General features: G+C 43.1%; 3 protein-coding genes across 3 annotated transcripts; all 3 read right to left on the bottom strand.

Annotated features, from left to right (window-relative positions):
- eva1bb (eva-1 homolog Bb (C. elegans)) lies at positions 1–6,378 on the bottom strand. Its single transcript, XM_053447243.1, has 3 exons — positions 5,926–6,378; positions 1,950–2,088; positions 1–1,806 (listed from the first exon to the last, which is right to left on the bottom strand). Exons 2-3 carry the CDS (start codon positions 2,014–2,016, stop codon positions 1,376–1,378), a joined length of 498 nt encoding a protein of 165 aa, XP_053303218.1. The 5' UTR covers positions 2,017–2,088; positions 5,926–6,378; the 3' UTR covers positions 1–1,375.
- A 1,907-nt stretch (positions 6,379–8,285) lies between these two features.
- On the bottom strand, positions 8,286–10,263 carry lsm10 (LSM10, U7 small nuclear RNA associated). The gene is made up of 2 exons (XM_053447245.1): positions 10,143–10,263; positions 8,286–9,342 (listed from the first exon to the last, which is right to left on the bottom strand). The coding sequence occupies exon 2, from the start codon at positions 9,268–9,270 to the stop codon at positions 8,851–8,853; it is 420 nt and encodes a 139-aa protein (XP_053303220.1). The 5' UTR covers positions 9,271–9,342; positions 10,143–10,263; the 3' UTR covers positions 8,286–8,850.
- Positions 10,264–10,886: 623 nt separating this feature from the next.
- oscp1a (organic solute carrier partner 1a) lies at positions 10,887–14,476 on the bottom strand. Its single transcript, XM_053447244.1, is given in 12 exon segments — positions 10,887–11,006; positions 11,128–11,188; positions 11,268–11,413; positions 11,549–11,603; positions 11,688–11,816; positions 12,060–12,163; positions 12,269–12,349; positions 12,701–12,868; positions 13,175–13,329; positions 14,052–14,081; positions 14,247–14,361; positions 14,363–14,476. Coding segments are annotated over 12 exon segments (1,278 nt in total).
- Between the last annotated feature and the right edge of the window lie 85 nt (positions 14,477–14,561).

Genomic DNA, 14,561 nt, shown 5'->3' on the forward strand with positions numbered 1-14,561 from the left:
ATATATTCATGTTTTTAATTTAAACATGTGCACGATACAGGGTGGCCATGCCACTGCCATTTATAAACATCCATCTTGCATACAACACTGAGCTATTAAAGTAATTCACAGATTCATGTTTTTATTTTAAACATACATGCAGAAGAGACAGTGAATCCTCAAGCAATCTGTGGATGCCACACATACTCCCACATCAGTGAGATGTCTGACCCTGATGGGTAGCACACAACTTATCTAACCTTGGACTGATGGAGGTTGTCAGGCAGAGGGTCAAATCAGCCTCTCAATATGCCGGATGCATGTTAATGTGTATTTAAACACATTTAAATTTGTGGGAAAAAGCTGGTTAGAAAGTAAATCAAAAATTATAAAAAATATTAAAAATTGTCTAATCAACCAAACATTTCACGACCCCCCTGCAGTACCTCCACGGACTCCCTAGGGGTCGCGGACCCCCTGTTGAAGACCTCTGATGTAGATGATGGAAAAAGACTAAAGGCTTTCTGTGAGGATCCTTGAATGTCAGGCCACCGTGAAACTGCCTCTGACTCCAGAGCTGCAAATCAAATCTTTCCTTTTTTGAAACAGATAATTGCCCATTACTGAAAATGGTTTGTAGGTTAAAGGATCCTTAAAAGAGTTGATGAAATTTCTAAATTTAATAATGACAGTGATGAACATGTGTCCTGTTATCAGTTCAAAAAGTGGTTAAATTATTTTATTATTCACATTATATAGATAAAATACAGATGAAGACAAATACATAAAAAAATTGTATTTATGTCGCAAGAAATATAAAACAAACAAATTTACAATAACAATCACAAGAGGAGAAAATACACTGAGTCTGGTGGTTAAGACTGAGTCAGTCTTAAGATTTATTAATCTTGAATGTTTGAATGAACCTGAACTTAAAACATTAGTTTCCTCGCACTCTGATTGATAGAAGACTTTTTAAACTCCTCCTCCTCTTCTTCCCACGTCCCCACAAAGTAACTATTATAAGTTTTCAGTGACACTGTGGATTGGTCCTTTGTCTGTTTGTGAGTCCTGAACTTCACAGATGTGTGGTCAGAGTTTATTTTGATGGTTTTCACATATTTGAGATATGTTTATTTTTGTTGACTTCCTGTTGATTGTTTTGGTCACTGCTCGTCTCTGAAGTGAATAATCTGTTGCTTTTTACTGTGACTCTTCCTTTTCTCTGGATGGAATGACCCATTACCACTTGACCCTACAATTCCCACAATGCAACTCAACACATTCCTTTGTAAGACCCCTCCTTCTGAATGGTAAAAGATGAGGTAACAAGTCCCCCTGACCTTTGACCTTCGCAGTCTGTCAGGTGTCTTTTTCTCGACACAGTCAAAGTGTGTTAGTGGTAATGGACTCGTCCCAGCGTCCCCGTCCCGGTGACCAGGATGTCCGGCTGACCGTTCCTCCAGATCTCCCTGACGATCCGCTCCCTCTCCTCCAGGCGCCGGGCCTTCTCCAGCTCCTCGGCCGAGGCGAACACGTTCACGCTCCTCAGGGTTCCGGTGGACTGGCTGCTGCGGTCACTCATGGGCCCCACTGTCCCTCTGGGGATCTCTGCCTCCTCGCCTGCGATGCTCTCGTCCTCGTCCTCCTCGTCCTCCTCGTCCTCCTCCCCGCTGGACTCCTTCAGCTGTCTCCTCTCGGGCGAAGGAGGGGATTTGCGTCTGCGGCGAGTCCTGCAGGTGATGCCGGCCACCAGGAGGCAGAGCGCCATGAGCAGGCCGAAACAGACGCCCATCATGAAGTAGAGGGCGAAGCTCTCGGGGTTGGCTGCGTGGGCGAGGGAGCACAACGCAATCAGCAAGAAGACGACGTAAACAGATCTGGAAACATTTACTCCAAGTGCAGATTTTAAATTTCAGCTGGGGACCGTCCCCCCCTTGGCCCCACCCCTGGATCTGCCTCTGTTTTACCTTTGATGTGAGCGTAGGTGGCCATGCTGTTACTGAGCAGCTCCATGTCCCTCTGCACAGGCTCCATCCCGGGTCACTGTGGGTTCAGCTCTCCACCATCTCCAGCTCTTCTCCCACTGAACTCCTGCAGCAGCAGCTCCTGCCACGGAACAAACACAAGTTCAAATCTCCTTTTCTTTAACAAGGAGCAAATAGGAGTCACGTGTGCAGCCACAGTGGAAGACATGAGCTCAACCAAGAACCTGGGAAAACGTTTGTCCGAGGCTCCGCCCTCCATTCCTGTGATTTAAAGCCGTGTCAGAGGTCAGACGAGGGGGACATTGTGTTTTACAGTCGGGCCTGTGGTGAGGACAGCCGTGCGAGGCCCTCTCCGTCTGAGAGGGATGTTTATATGTTTATGACATCAGGGCCTGAGGAGGCTCTTTCTTCCGGTCTCAAGGAACTGGGACCTTTTTTCTTTTTTCTTTCCCAGAGAAAATTACAAGAAAAAGTTGCTTTAAGTTTCATGTCCACAGGGAAAGACTCCAAACATTATAAATAAAGGGCCAGTTCTCAAAAAAAGTATATTATCGTTTCGGTTTAATTTCCAATTGTTTATATTGTTTACTATTTAAATCAATGAACGGATGTTTGTGTCCACAGATGTTTTTAAGAGATCGAAGCTGACAATTATTATAAAAAGAAAGGATGTCTCTTTAGAAAGTCATACAGAGATCGTGTATAAATAAGACAAATGCAGATTTTAAAAATGTGTGATAATAAAGAGGCAGAGCAGCAGCTGGTAAAAATTTGAAGTAGTTGTTGGACGGTGGTGAAACGGCTTAAACAGATTAAATAACTATTAAATCTAAGGAAAACATTTTAATGTCTGTAACAGTTTAATTGGCTGAGACGTAGTTTGACAAACGTGAAGATAAGAGAATCCTCTGGGAAAGTTCTTACAGCAGCAGAGGCCAAAGTAAAGATAAGAAACATTGGTAAATAAATAAATAAATATGGAAATATGCAATATAAACACAAGGAAATATAAAGAATAGCAATAATATAAACAATGTATACAAAGAGTGCACATAGAAGATATTGGTTGGACTGTTGTTAGCATTGTTAGCATGCTAATGTTTGCTCATTTACACTAATGCTTTTATTGTTTTACGTCACTTCTGCACATTCAAAACATGGATCGGAAAAAACAGTTATCATGAAGATTTGGATGTTGGATATTTACAAGAGGGAAACGGGTGATTACGGTAAATCTGATACGACCTGAATGTGGCGTAAACACAAATCCCAGTAGATGCTGGTGGGAATGTTCTGAACTTAAGGTCATTTAATGAAGCGCTGGGCAGCCGGGTGGAGCCTCTGGGCCCCCAAGCTGAGAGGGAGGAGGTCCCCCGGTAGCAGTTGATTGGATTCGGTTTGACATAGGGTCGCCCCCTGTTGGTCATTCAAGAGAATACCGGCTTGAGGCACTTACGCATTGGCTTGACTCTCTAGACCGGGAGTCTACTTCAGCCTTTATAAACAGATAATGCACGGGAACCAATTAAAAGTCTTAAGCATGCATCCTCTGGGAATAATGAATGTCAAACGTGCACCCAATACATTAGTTGCTGGGAATTCTTAATTAGGACCAACTCAATCCACACGGGCCTCATTGGAACGGCAGTATTTCAAATGAAGTGAAACTTTAGTGGTTGGATTGGACGGATGTGCTGGTGGTGGTGGTGGTGTTGGGGGGGGGGGGGGGGATTGGTCTGAGTCCCTGTCACAGATGGTCCCACGGTTACAGTAAAGCTTGATGTAAACATGATGACTGATATCCCCCCCCCCCCCCTCCCCTCACATTCCCTGTCATTACAACAACAGTGTGCGTGGGAGCCGAATGTTTTTCTTTCTGTTGCTTTCTCCCCGGGGAGAACGAGACCCTGGCCAGCTCCACTCGCCGCCACTGGGGGGGGGGTGAGGTCTCTCTCTCTCTCTCTCTCTCTCTCTCTCTCTCTCTCTCTCTCTCCTCTCTCCCACCCTGATCTTTATCCTGGTGACTCCTGGCAGACCCTGAACACTTAAAAAAAAAAAAAAAGGCTAATTACGCTGGTGGTCCCTTTGGTGTCTGACTCCAGATCCACTGAATCATGGGAAGAAGCATGACTCCATCTGCGCCCTCAATTTGCTGCCCCCAGACCTTAACTACATAAGTGAGCAATTTAGTTTTCAGTGTAAAGCCAAACAATGTTTGTTTCTAATTAAAGACTGCGTTTTTTTTACACCCAGTGGTTCAGACGGTTTATCAAACTGGGACCAGTTATCACACTGCAGATATCAACCTGTAATCAAGTCGGGGGTTTTTTTGTCTGTAATTTATAGGAATAGTTTGACGTTCCGGGAAAAATGTTTATTCTCCACCTTCGCTCCTCGGATCAGTGATTTACAGGTGATATCTTATTTGTTTGAAATCAAAGTATAAAAAACAACAAGTTGCCGTTAAATGATGGTTTTGTGCCAAAAATATCTCATGAAGCAGTTTGTCTGTCCTGATCGTTTAACAGGAAATGGCTGATGGGGATTTTAGATCCTGCATTTCCCCAAAAGCCACACTGGTTCTTGATCGGTTGTTTGGTGGATGGTTGGTTTGGTTGGTTGCTGGGTTGGTTTGGATGGTTTGATTGGTTGGTTTGGATGGTTTGATTGGTTTGGTTGGTTGGTTTGGATGGTTTGATTGGTTTGATTGGTTTGATTGGTTGCTGGGTTGGTTTGGTTGGTTTGATTGGTTGCTGGGTTGGTTTGGATGGTTTGATTGGTTTGATTGGTTTGATTGGTAGCTGGGTTGGTTTGGTTGGTTTGATTGGTTGCTGGGTTGGTTTGGATGGTTTGATTGGTTGCTGGGTTGGTTTGGATGGTTTGATTGGTTTGGATGGTTTGATTGGTTGCTGGGTTGGTTTGGATGGTTTGATTGGTTTGATTGGTTTGATTGGTTGCTGGGTTGGTTTGGTTGGTTTGATTGGTTTGTTTGGTTGGTTTGGATGGTTTGGATGGTTGCTGGGTTGGTTTGGATGGTTTGGATGGTTTGATTGGTTGCTGGGTTGGTGGGTTGATCAGGGTTAGGGTTGCAATCAGGTATATTAAATCCAAATAAAAATCCAGATGTCACAGATGTAATTCCTGAGGGTGATCCTGGTGGAGGTGTCTGCCCCTTTGAGGCTCATTCTACTTCTTTACGATGCAACTCACAGGTATTTTACCGAATTGAAGTTTACGGCACACACTCTGTTTTCCTACTCAGAGAACAACTTTGCTCCAACTCCACAGATTTATTAACGACAGACACATTGTGCAGTGAAGTTCATCCGAGCCGGACGCACAACACAAGTATCCGAGGCAGACAAATGTCAGTTTTTATGCAGCCGCAGACTCGGGGCAGACAGATTTAACACCTCTCATTTCCAGACAAGTCCAATAACTTCTCGACTTAACTACACACATGCAAAGCCCCAGCGGCTGAAGCTGTTTATGTGACCCCGTAAAACACATTCCCTGTTCCAGCCTCCCACGTTTCCTGCTCAGATAATCCTATTTAAGTCAGAAGATGAAACCTGAGCCCCGCTGGAAAATAAAGACATTATTTTACAGTAGTGAGCGGTGCAGGTCTCTCACAGAGGAAGATGCTGTCACTGGCACTTGCCTCTGCAGGGTGGGGGCTCGAGAAAGTCTTCAAACACACCAGAGACTCTCAGGTTTCCTTATTTATAGTCAAAGAGTTGATGATTTTTCTTTTTTCGTTGCATGTTGTAGCTACTGTGGTTTTTAAAGAACACGCTGCAAGTCCCAATAAACCAGTTTACAGCTTCAAGGTGTGAAAAGGTCTGAGAGACAAGTCTCTTTACAGAAAGTACATTTTAATATTCAACAAAAGCTTGATTTAGATTTTAAATTAAACATATTTTAAGATGACATCATCTGAAATCAGAGCATCACTCACCTCCGCGTTGCTGATGGAGCTGCTCGGCTTGACCAGCACAAAGTTTCCAGTGAAGAACCAAGACTTTATGGAGCTGGCCTCAGGTCTGTCAGCCGCCCTTTCTATAAGATTCCATGTCTCAGAGGAGAGAAGCAGTGAGAGGCTGTTGGTCACTGAGAGTTAGAGACAGAATAATGCTGCTGGAGCAGAGAGGGAGGGAGAGAGAGAGAGAGAGAGAGAGAGAGAGAGCAGCTCCACACTGGGATCCCTCTCATCCCTCCGAGGGAGGAGGACCAGCCTGAAACACTCTCACACTAATGTTGAGCAGGAAGCGTTTCCTTTTCCTGTGGAGATAAAATTAAACGGACTCCAGAATAAAAGCCACAACCACACTGGACTCTCCACTTTTATAGAAATCCTGTTAAAGTGGACTTGCTGGAGATTTGAGCCTCAGGACTGAGGGGGGGGGGTCACCACACTAAGGTCTGTTCACTGTTAATCCAAGAGGGTGGAGCAGGAAATAGCTCTTCGGCTGCCATTGGCACGGGGCAGTGGTGCGGGGGGGGGGGCTCGTGGGTTAATTGGACTCTTTGTATTTTAATCTCAGTGTCAAGGGAGAGAAAAGAGCAACAGTTTGACTTCCTGTTTACAGACCAGCAGGTGCTGTTGTTCAGGGGAAAGTAATTAAGTACATTTACTAAAGTACTTCCAGGTATACTTCTAGTAAAATCAGCTCTAAAGCGAGTGTGGCTGGGAGTTTCAAAGTACAGTTACTCACTAAAACTGAGTTACTTGCACACTACTACTGAAACTTTATTATAACACAGACATTAATAATCTAATGGTATAATAAAACACTCTAATTTCTTCATTACGTACTTTAAACTTTTTTTTTCAGTACATTCTGCTCATGATTCGTACTTTTACTTAAATAACATCTTCAGTTTAGTTGTAATGGTGTTGTCACAGCTTTTATTTGTTTACCTCACATCAGTATTTACTTCCTTTTTCTCATAAAATGTTTACATCAAAAACGTAAGGCTCATAAAATACAATGTCCTAAAATCAAACTAGTGGTCTTAAACAGTTATTTGTCTGTTAGTTATCTAGCAGGATTAAGTCAAATTCACAGGAGAGATTACCTAGAAACTAGTGGAGGGATGCAGAAAACAAGATATTACTTTATTATAATTTATTTCTACTTTTTAATAGATCAGTTACTTTATTCTGCTGCTACTTCCGTTCTTTTTCCTCCAAGGCGGGACTTTCTTTAAATTGCTAGTTGCAGTAAACGATGTGACTGCCTCTCCGACCACTGGTGGAGTCTGTGACACCAAACCAGTCTGTGCTGTGTATTGTCAGAGAGTTGTTTATGCGGTCGAGTGTCTGTAAAGTGCTATTCTGAGTTCATCTCGTGTTGATGTGGCGCTCGCTGGTGTTTTTAGCAAACCAGTAAGCAGTCATTATGTGGGCTGTTGTCATTGAGACGCTCTCAACGCTGGTTAGGGTAAAAAAAATATATGTCCCAAAAAACACACTGAGGCCAAAACAATGATCCAAGTGCCAAAGGGAAATTCCTGTGTCCGTGCTCCTCTCAATTTAACACAGTCCTTCACTCAGTTGAAATGATACAGCCGCTGAGTGGACGCCCATCACTGGAGGGTTTATCCGCCCCAGCTGCCTCCGCCCGTGTTATGTCAGGCCTGTCCTCTTCCTGACACAGCGTAGGAATAACATGCCCCCTTTCTGCAAATTCCTCAAATTCCCAATCGTACTTGTGCATTGGGAGAACACTGGGGCGGCAGTTTCCAAGCGAAACACTCTCTTCCTTTCACCGGCTCTACTGGTTCCCATTGGCCCCAACCTGTCCGGCCACAGGTCACAGGAGAGAGTGACAGCTCAGTGCAGCAGACATGTTTGTGTGTGGCGGGGGGGGGGGGGCTGTGGTAAACATGACAGCTTGTGTTTTTCCCTCCACAGCAACGGTAGTGTTATATGATTATTGATAGTGACGAGTGTTTTCCTGCATGTGGGCAGTTGTTAAGTTTTATTTTCGCAGACAAACAGACAGAGGAGCATTGTGCTGCAGGGAAGGATGACTCAACAGCAAACACACACTGAGCCACACCCGCACTCACTGGTTATTGTTATATGTTCCATTTGAATTTGATACAGCAGCTATATGCAGGAATGTGAGTGTGATGGTTGTTTGTCCCCATGTCGGGCCTGGGATATGTGACCTGTCCACATTCTAACATGTCTCTCTGCTGTAAAGATAATTGATAGAAGTTGTATTGTATTGAGCTACATTTTTCTGGTAGAAAAAAACTAACATTTTTCAATTTTAATAATGATTTCACCCAATTTCGACTTGATTGATCGATTGATGAGCATCTTTATTTACAATGTCAAAACAACTGTCTGTAGGTAAATGACCAATGAGACATAATCACCAAAATAAAAAAACAAAGTTCAACTCAAACTGTACATTGTCATATGATCAGGTTTTAAATTTAAGAATTTTAAATATAACATAACTAAGTTTAACACCTGTTTCAGCGACATCCTTTAAAGTATGAGAGGATATCGCTTGAAATTGTTAAGTATAATGTCACTTTTGTGTCCCTCCTGGCTGTATATAGCCTAAAGAGGATTCCTAATGAGAAATAAAACTTAACTTAACCTGACCTGCACCTGGAAAAGCAGCATGACATTAATATACACTTTGGGAGCAGTTGTACCATAATGAGGTTTGTTCTCTTTGTCAGATTGTTTCATTTTAAGGCTTTAAGGATCTGAGGAGGTGAACAAATCCCCAATTTCACAACAAAACATTAAATAAAAGTTAGAAAAACCGATTGATGTGTGGACTCAAATCTGGAAAACACAAAGAACCACCTGTAACCTCCACGTATCTCTCTTCTCTTAACCCTGCAGAGGTTTCGTCTATTTCTTTTTCTTGGCAAACTCCTTCTTGCCTCCTCCTTCACCTCCGAAGTTGCGCACCCTGTGGATCTTGGTCAGCTGACTCTGTATCGTCTTCATGATGTCCACGTGGTCTGGGATGTGCACGTAGCGGACGTTCCTGCCCGTGACGAACAGGTCCTGCAGCTGTGTGAGTTGACCGCGCCGGTCCCGGTACAACACCTCCTCCAGTCGCACGTTCATGTAGGCGTCCACGTTGACCAGGCGTCCCCGCGCTGTGCTCTCGTTCCTCATGTCCACGGTGGTCACCTCGCCCTGGAGGCCCTGCAGCAGGACCACCATGCTGTTCTCTGCGATGGAACGCTCACGGATTGAGTTGACGACCTCGGTTTGGCCTACGCGAGAGGGCGAGGATTCAGCTTCCTCCGGCTCCGGCTCCATGAGGTGAAGATGAAGAAGATGAAGAAGATGAAGAAGATGATGAAGATGATGATGTCTGGGCGTCAGGGAAACCTGCAGGACAACAGGAAGTCAGCTTAGACCATGTGATTCACCTCCAGAGGAAACCAGGAATACTATTAACAATTAAAACACATTTTAACACATTTCACACAATGTAAATATCAACACGGATGATTTCAATAGTTACTAGCTAGTTACACAAATAACATTCCCTAAAATTAAAGAAATACAAAGTTAACAACACAATTCAGCACTGGTTTGGATTATTAATATTCTTATTAAATAGATGACACATCTGTGCTATACGTCTAAATCCATTTCTAATGGAAGCTGTTATTAAATAATGATAATAATACAATAAAGCACTGGTTTGGAGTCAGTGGATCACATGACATAAAAAATATGATTTATTTACATTATGATTATTCTTAAAATGGAGGATCCCAGTTGTTATGGTGTTTTTGGTAGTTTTACTCTTTTATAGGGTTGTGAATATGTGGGCTTAATAAATAAATGTTAATTGATTGATTGAGTGATTGATTGTTTGATTGATTGAGGACACATCTGTCCTACATGTCTGAGGTGTAAACAACATCTGATGGAAGCTGTTAAAGACAAAAGTCCTGTGGTCCAGGGGGAATGTGTCTGATGAGCCCCCCCCCTACTTAAACTGACGGAATCAAACCTGTGCACGTCTGCCTGTGTCTGCTGGAGTTAGCTTCTCTGTTAGCTTCTCTGTTAGCTTCTCTGTTAGCTTCTCTGTTAGCTGCTAGCAGCGGCTACATGGAGCCAGAGCGTCCGGAAGCTAAATATCGAACTGTCCCGCTCACGTGTCTCTGTGAATCGCTCACCTGCGTCACTTAACGCGCTGATTCGTGCGTAAACTCCAGCGTCAGGAGACAAAACTGCGCAAAGTTTTGAACACGTTGTTATTTCCGCGTTAGCACCGCCGTCACCGAGGAAACGGCAGCGTGATGACGTCTTTGCCCATACGCACACACACACAAAACAACAGCGCCCTCTGCAGGCTGCTCCAGAAGACAACCAGATACACATACCGAGTATTATATGTTTACTATTTCCTTCAATTAAATGATAATAACAACAACAACAATCATTTAAATAAATGTAATCTTTTATTTAAAACATTTCTTATTAAATCAATCTGTTCAGTACCACTGTATATGAGTCTGCCACATATTTATACTTTGAGATAACTCTGTTGACACTATTGTGTGTGTGTATTTTGTGGAAAAACGACGACAAACAATCATAAAAATATAAATATATGCTTTATGGGAAACGTACAATTACAATAAATAATCAAAGATATTAATATGTCTAACAATAAATGTATTAAAGTGTGTGTGAAACCACAGTGTGTCGACTAATGTAACAAATACATATTATACAGATTAAACACAAGCTCACGGTTCTTGGTGATATTGATATAAACACAAAATGCAATTGTAGCCGAGATGCATCGAGTTGGCATCAGTCGTTTAGGCCTTAAAGTCAAAATAATGAATCTCATTCAAACGTCATCAGTGACACCAGTGACACCAGTGATGGAGATCAGCCAGTGACGGTTCATCTCAGAGGTCGTCCATCATGGCCAGCAGGTCGTCTCCTTTGCTGCAGCCGAGGGTCTCAGGTTGTTCTGGTTCCGTGAACTGTCCGGCGATGAGAGCCAGCTCAGAGGCAGCCTGTTCATCCTGAACCACAACAAACAGATATATCAGATCAGTCATCACACATTGATAAGACTGTTTCATATATGTTTTATTAGGCTTTTAAAAACAGTAGATAACTAAGATGATTGCAGTGTTATATCACCTTCATCGCTTGAATATTGATGACTCCAAACATGGACTCCTCCGCTTCACTGATATCCCCCCTGTTAACCCAGAATAAAAACCATATATGTAGGAAATTAAAATCAACTGCATGGAGAACGAGCAAAGACGAAGACTCACGCCTCCTCCTCCTCTTCGTCGGTGGTGAACAGGTTGATCCTGAAGCCGGTCTCCGCTCTGGGCTTGTTCTCAGCCTTCACGCTGCCCATCAGACGAGCCAGCAGGTTCAGCTCCTCCTTGGCCAGCAGGTTGGGAGTGTTGTTCGTCTGCAGCGCGATGTGCAGCACGGTTAGAAGAGAACAGAAAGAAAACACTCAACCTGAAAGTGTGCTGGAGATGATGCAACAAACAAAAGCCAAATAAACACAAGAGGAAATTAATAAATGTCTGCACATCACTACCTGGACAGAGGGAGCCTTGGATGTGTGTGTCTCCTCTGGATGGTTCACCGTGTAGCTGTGAATCCATTAAACACGTGATGTGGTTTAGTTCATACGTGTGCTGTTACACGTGTTGTTAAAGGATGCACACGCTACATACATGTTCAGGCCCAGGCTGATGACTCTGTCCCCGTGCAGCTCGAAACATCCCTCTCTGACGGCGCTGGTGTAACTTCCTCCAGTGGGGAACTCGCCTCGTCGACCTTCTCGTCCCTTGGAGTCGAACGTCCTGCAGAAGCAAGAGGATGATGACCCTCTGGAATATGGAGATATGTCTTATGATCGCTAAGAGAATCAATACAAGAGCTTTTATGATTAAGACACGTCAACTGTGCTCTTTGAGTTGTGCTGGATGCTCCAATTATTGATTCATCCTTTGAAACTTGGGCAAAAAAACGTTGTGGTATATCCAACACATACATTTTCACATGCATAAGAGTCTGAAATTGATTATTAGTTTTTGTCTGCCCACCTAATTAACCCTGGGACATCTACCCCATGAGGCACTGGACCTGAGGTCGACAGGGCAAAGCGTCCGTTGGGATTCTGGGCTTTCATCTTGAGGAAAAGTGACACCTGAGAAGAAAAGATTTTTTAAAAAGTGCAGATTGGGGAAAAAGGAAATTGTTATATTTATATTTCACTGGAAATGGGCTGATGAGGTGACGACAGAGGACTCACGCGAACATGCATGTCTTGAAAGAATATGAGCAGAGTTTGTCTGAGAAGCTGGAATTCACCTTCTGATAATGAAGAGTAAACCTGCACCGAGCAGAAGGAGAACAGGTTACACAGGGAGCATTCACAACGGCAGACACTTAACATGTCCCTGTACGTTAAGCACAGTTGTTAATTATATCATGACTGACGGCTGAATTCCGCTAAGGTGCATAGGTTCAGAATTCTGCAATTTGTCATTCTGGCTGTCTGTCACACATGTCAGGTTGTACTTACACTTTAGACTTTGTCAGTGACACCTGCTGCTTTCTTACAATAACATCTGCTGTGAACAGAAAGGCCCGTCGGCATCTGGAATCCAGACACTATGTCAAGCTATTTGTACAGACTCTGTAAACTACAAGAACACTGGAGGGAAACGAAAGACAGTGGCACCTCAATTATCTTCCTATGCGACTCGTCCACTTGGTTTACGACCACAGGAGTGTCTTTCACCATCTCCCTGATGGTGTCTATGTGGTTGTAGGAGATCAGCAGCAAGTCTTTGGGCCGTGGACAGAGGAACACTTGGTATTTGAATGCCATAACCATCAGCTCGTAAAGCTGCAGGAGGGAATGAAAAAGGACAAAGACGTTTATGCACCGATGAAAATGCATCACTGCAGTATCTAGAATCAGGGTTGTGTAGAGTTCAGAGCAGCATTCAAGTCAGAATTAAGTCATAAAAGTGAGGATTGAGTCTGGACCTGTCGAATTTAAAGCAAAATCTTATACACAAAACGTACACATATTGTTGAAAATTTAATTATTGCACTGCTAAACCACACGATTTTCTGAGAATTTAAAGACTTGTGATGATTTTGCCTCAGAAAGTCCTAGAACAGCCCTGATCTGGTTTCCAGTACGTACCCTGTCCATGCTGGCGGGGTTTAACCTCATGATGGAGGCGTGTGCTAAGCGGGTCAGCACAGTTTTCAGTGTCCTATGAGAATACAGCTGCTGAGGTTTGAGAAGCTCATCGATAAATGCTTTACTAAAAAGGGTTCCCACGATGTCATTCAGAACTTCCAACAGGAGAAGGAACAGAGAAGCAAAGTGGTTATTCTGGGTCATTATAACTATTGGAGCTTTTATTTTATTGTAAATTTTAAATATTGCTGTAGACGTAAGAAAAAGTAGGAAAATGGCTGCCTGTCAAAATAGATCATAAAGTCTTTATAACTTTTTAGGTTGATTAAATCCTAATTAATTGTAGATACTGCTCTGTGACTTTAGACAATCTTCTATTCTTATACTATATTGATTTAGCTAGGTTTGCTGTTCCTCACCGATTTATTGAATCTATGAATGAAGTTACTAATATATGTGAAATGCATAAGCACCACGGTAGCAACACAGCTTGTATTTAACTGTGTAGTTCCAGGTGCTAACAAAATGCCAGTTGCTGCTGAAGATGGAGCTTTGTTGATCCGGCCTTGTCAAATATCCTTTCCTTAAACTTAGACTTACTTTACCTTCACTCCTTTAAGTTGCTGAGGTTTGGGCAAATTACAACATTAGAAAATCTGTCTTCTTTCCTCTAAAATACCAATTTTTTATTTCCCTTGTCCCCTTGTCGTCTTGTTTTCTTACACTAGTACCGTGTATGCACACATCATAATTATACTGTGATATAAAGGTTGTACCGAGACTATTTCTACACTTCATGACCAACAACTAAAAGTAGAAACCCCAGCAGCACACCGAGCTGAATGAACAACAATATACTGATGTGCGGTGTCTATACCTCTTTTTCTGTCATTTTCTGACCACACTCCTGCAAGAGAAGAAACAAGAGACATTTTGTGCAATGGAAATATGAGATGCACATGCTGGGTTTATGAGCTAACATCTGACTGCTACAGCTTGTCAGGGGGAGGGATGAGTGGGAGTGAAACACGTACACCTCTACCAAGCCTGTCAGGCCTCTATCTACCTCTACCTTTCTCTGAATTGTCATCAGACGTGTTGGGCGCTCGCAGGCGTTGGTCCAGTATGTAAATCATCTCCCCACCGAGATTAATGAAAACCAGGGGGAGAGTTCTCACTGACATCTTGCAAAGACAAAGACGGGATTAGCTCCGGGGCAAAACAAAAAAAGCCCGGTGCAGACGTGGGTGTCAGAAGCAGTTGAGCCTCTTGCAGATCAAAAGCACTCTCGCTATTTATCATTATCTGGTTGTTCCTGTTGTGAAATACCACTTGTAACAAAGCTGCACATGTAAACGTCTTATCTGATCGTGGATCTGCAGATAAC

This window comes from Pleuronectes platessa, chromosome 18 (assembly GCF_947347685.1).
Source record: "Pleuronectes platessa chromosome 18, fPlePla1.1, whole genome shotgun sequence".
Classification (NCBI taxonomy): Eukaryota; Metazoa; Chordata; class Actinopteri; order Pleuronectiformes; family Pleuronectidae; genus Pleuronectes; species Pleuronectes platessa.

Bases quoted from the DNA above. Each gene is read 5' to 3' on its own strand.
- eva1bb (XM_053447243.1), bottom strand. From the start codon at position 2,016: ATGGAGCCTGTGCAGAGGGACATGGAGCTGCTCAGTAACAGCATGGCC. The intron at 1,807-1,949 runs GTAAAACAGAGG...TCGCCCACGCAG, and splicing joins CACCTACGCTCACATCAAAG to CCAACCCCGAGAGCTTCGCC.
- lsm10 (XM_053447245.1), bottom strand. From the start codon at position 9,270: ATGGAGCCGGAGCCGGAGGAAGCTGAATCCTCGCCCTCTCGCGTAGGC.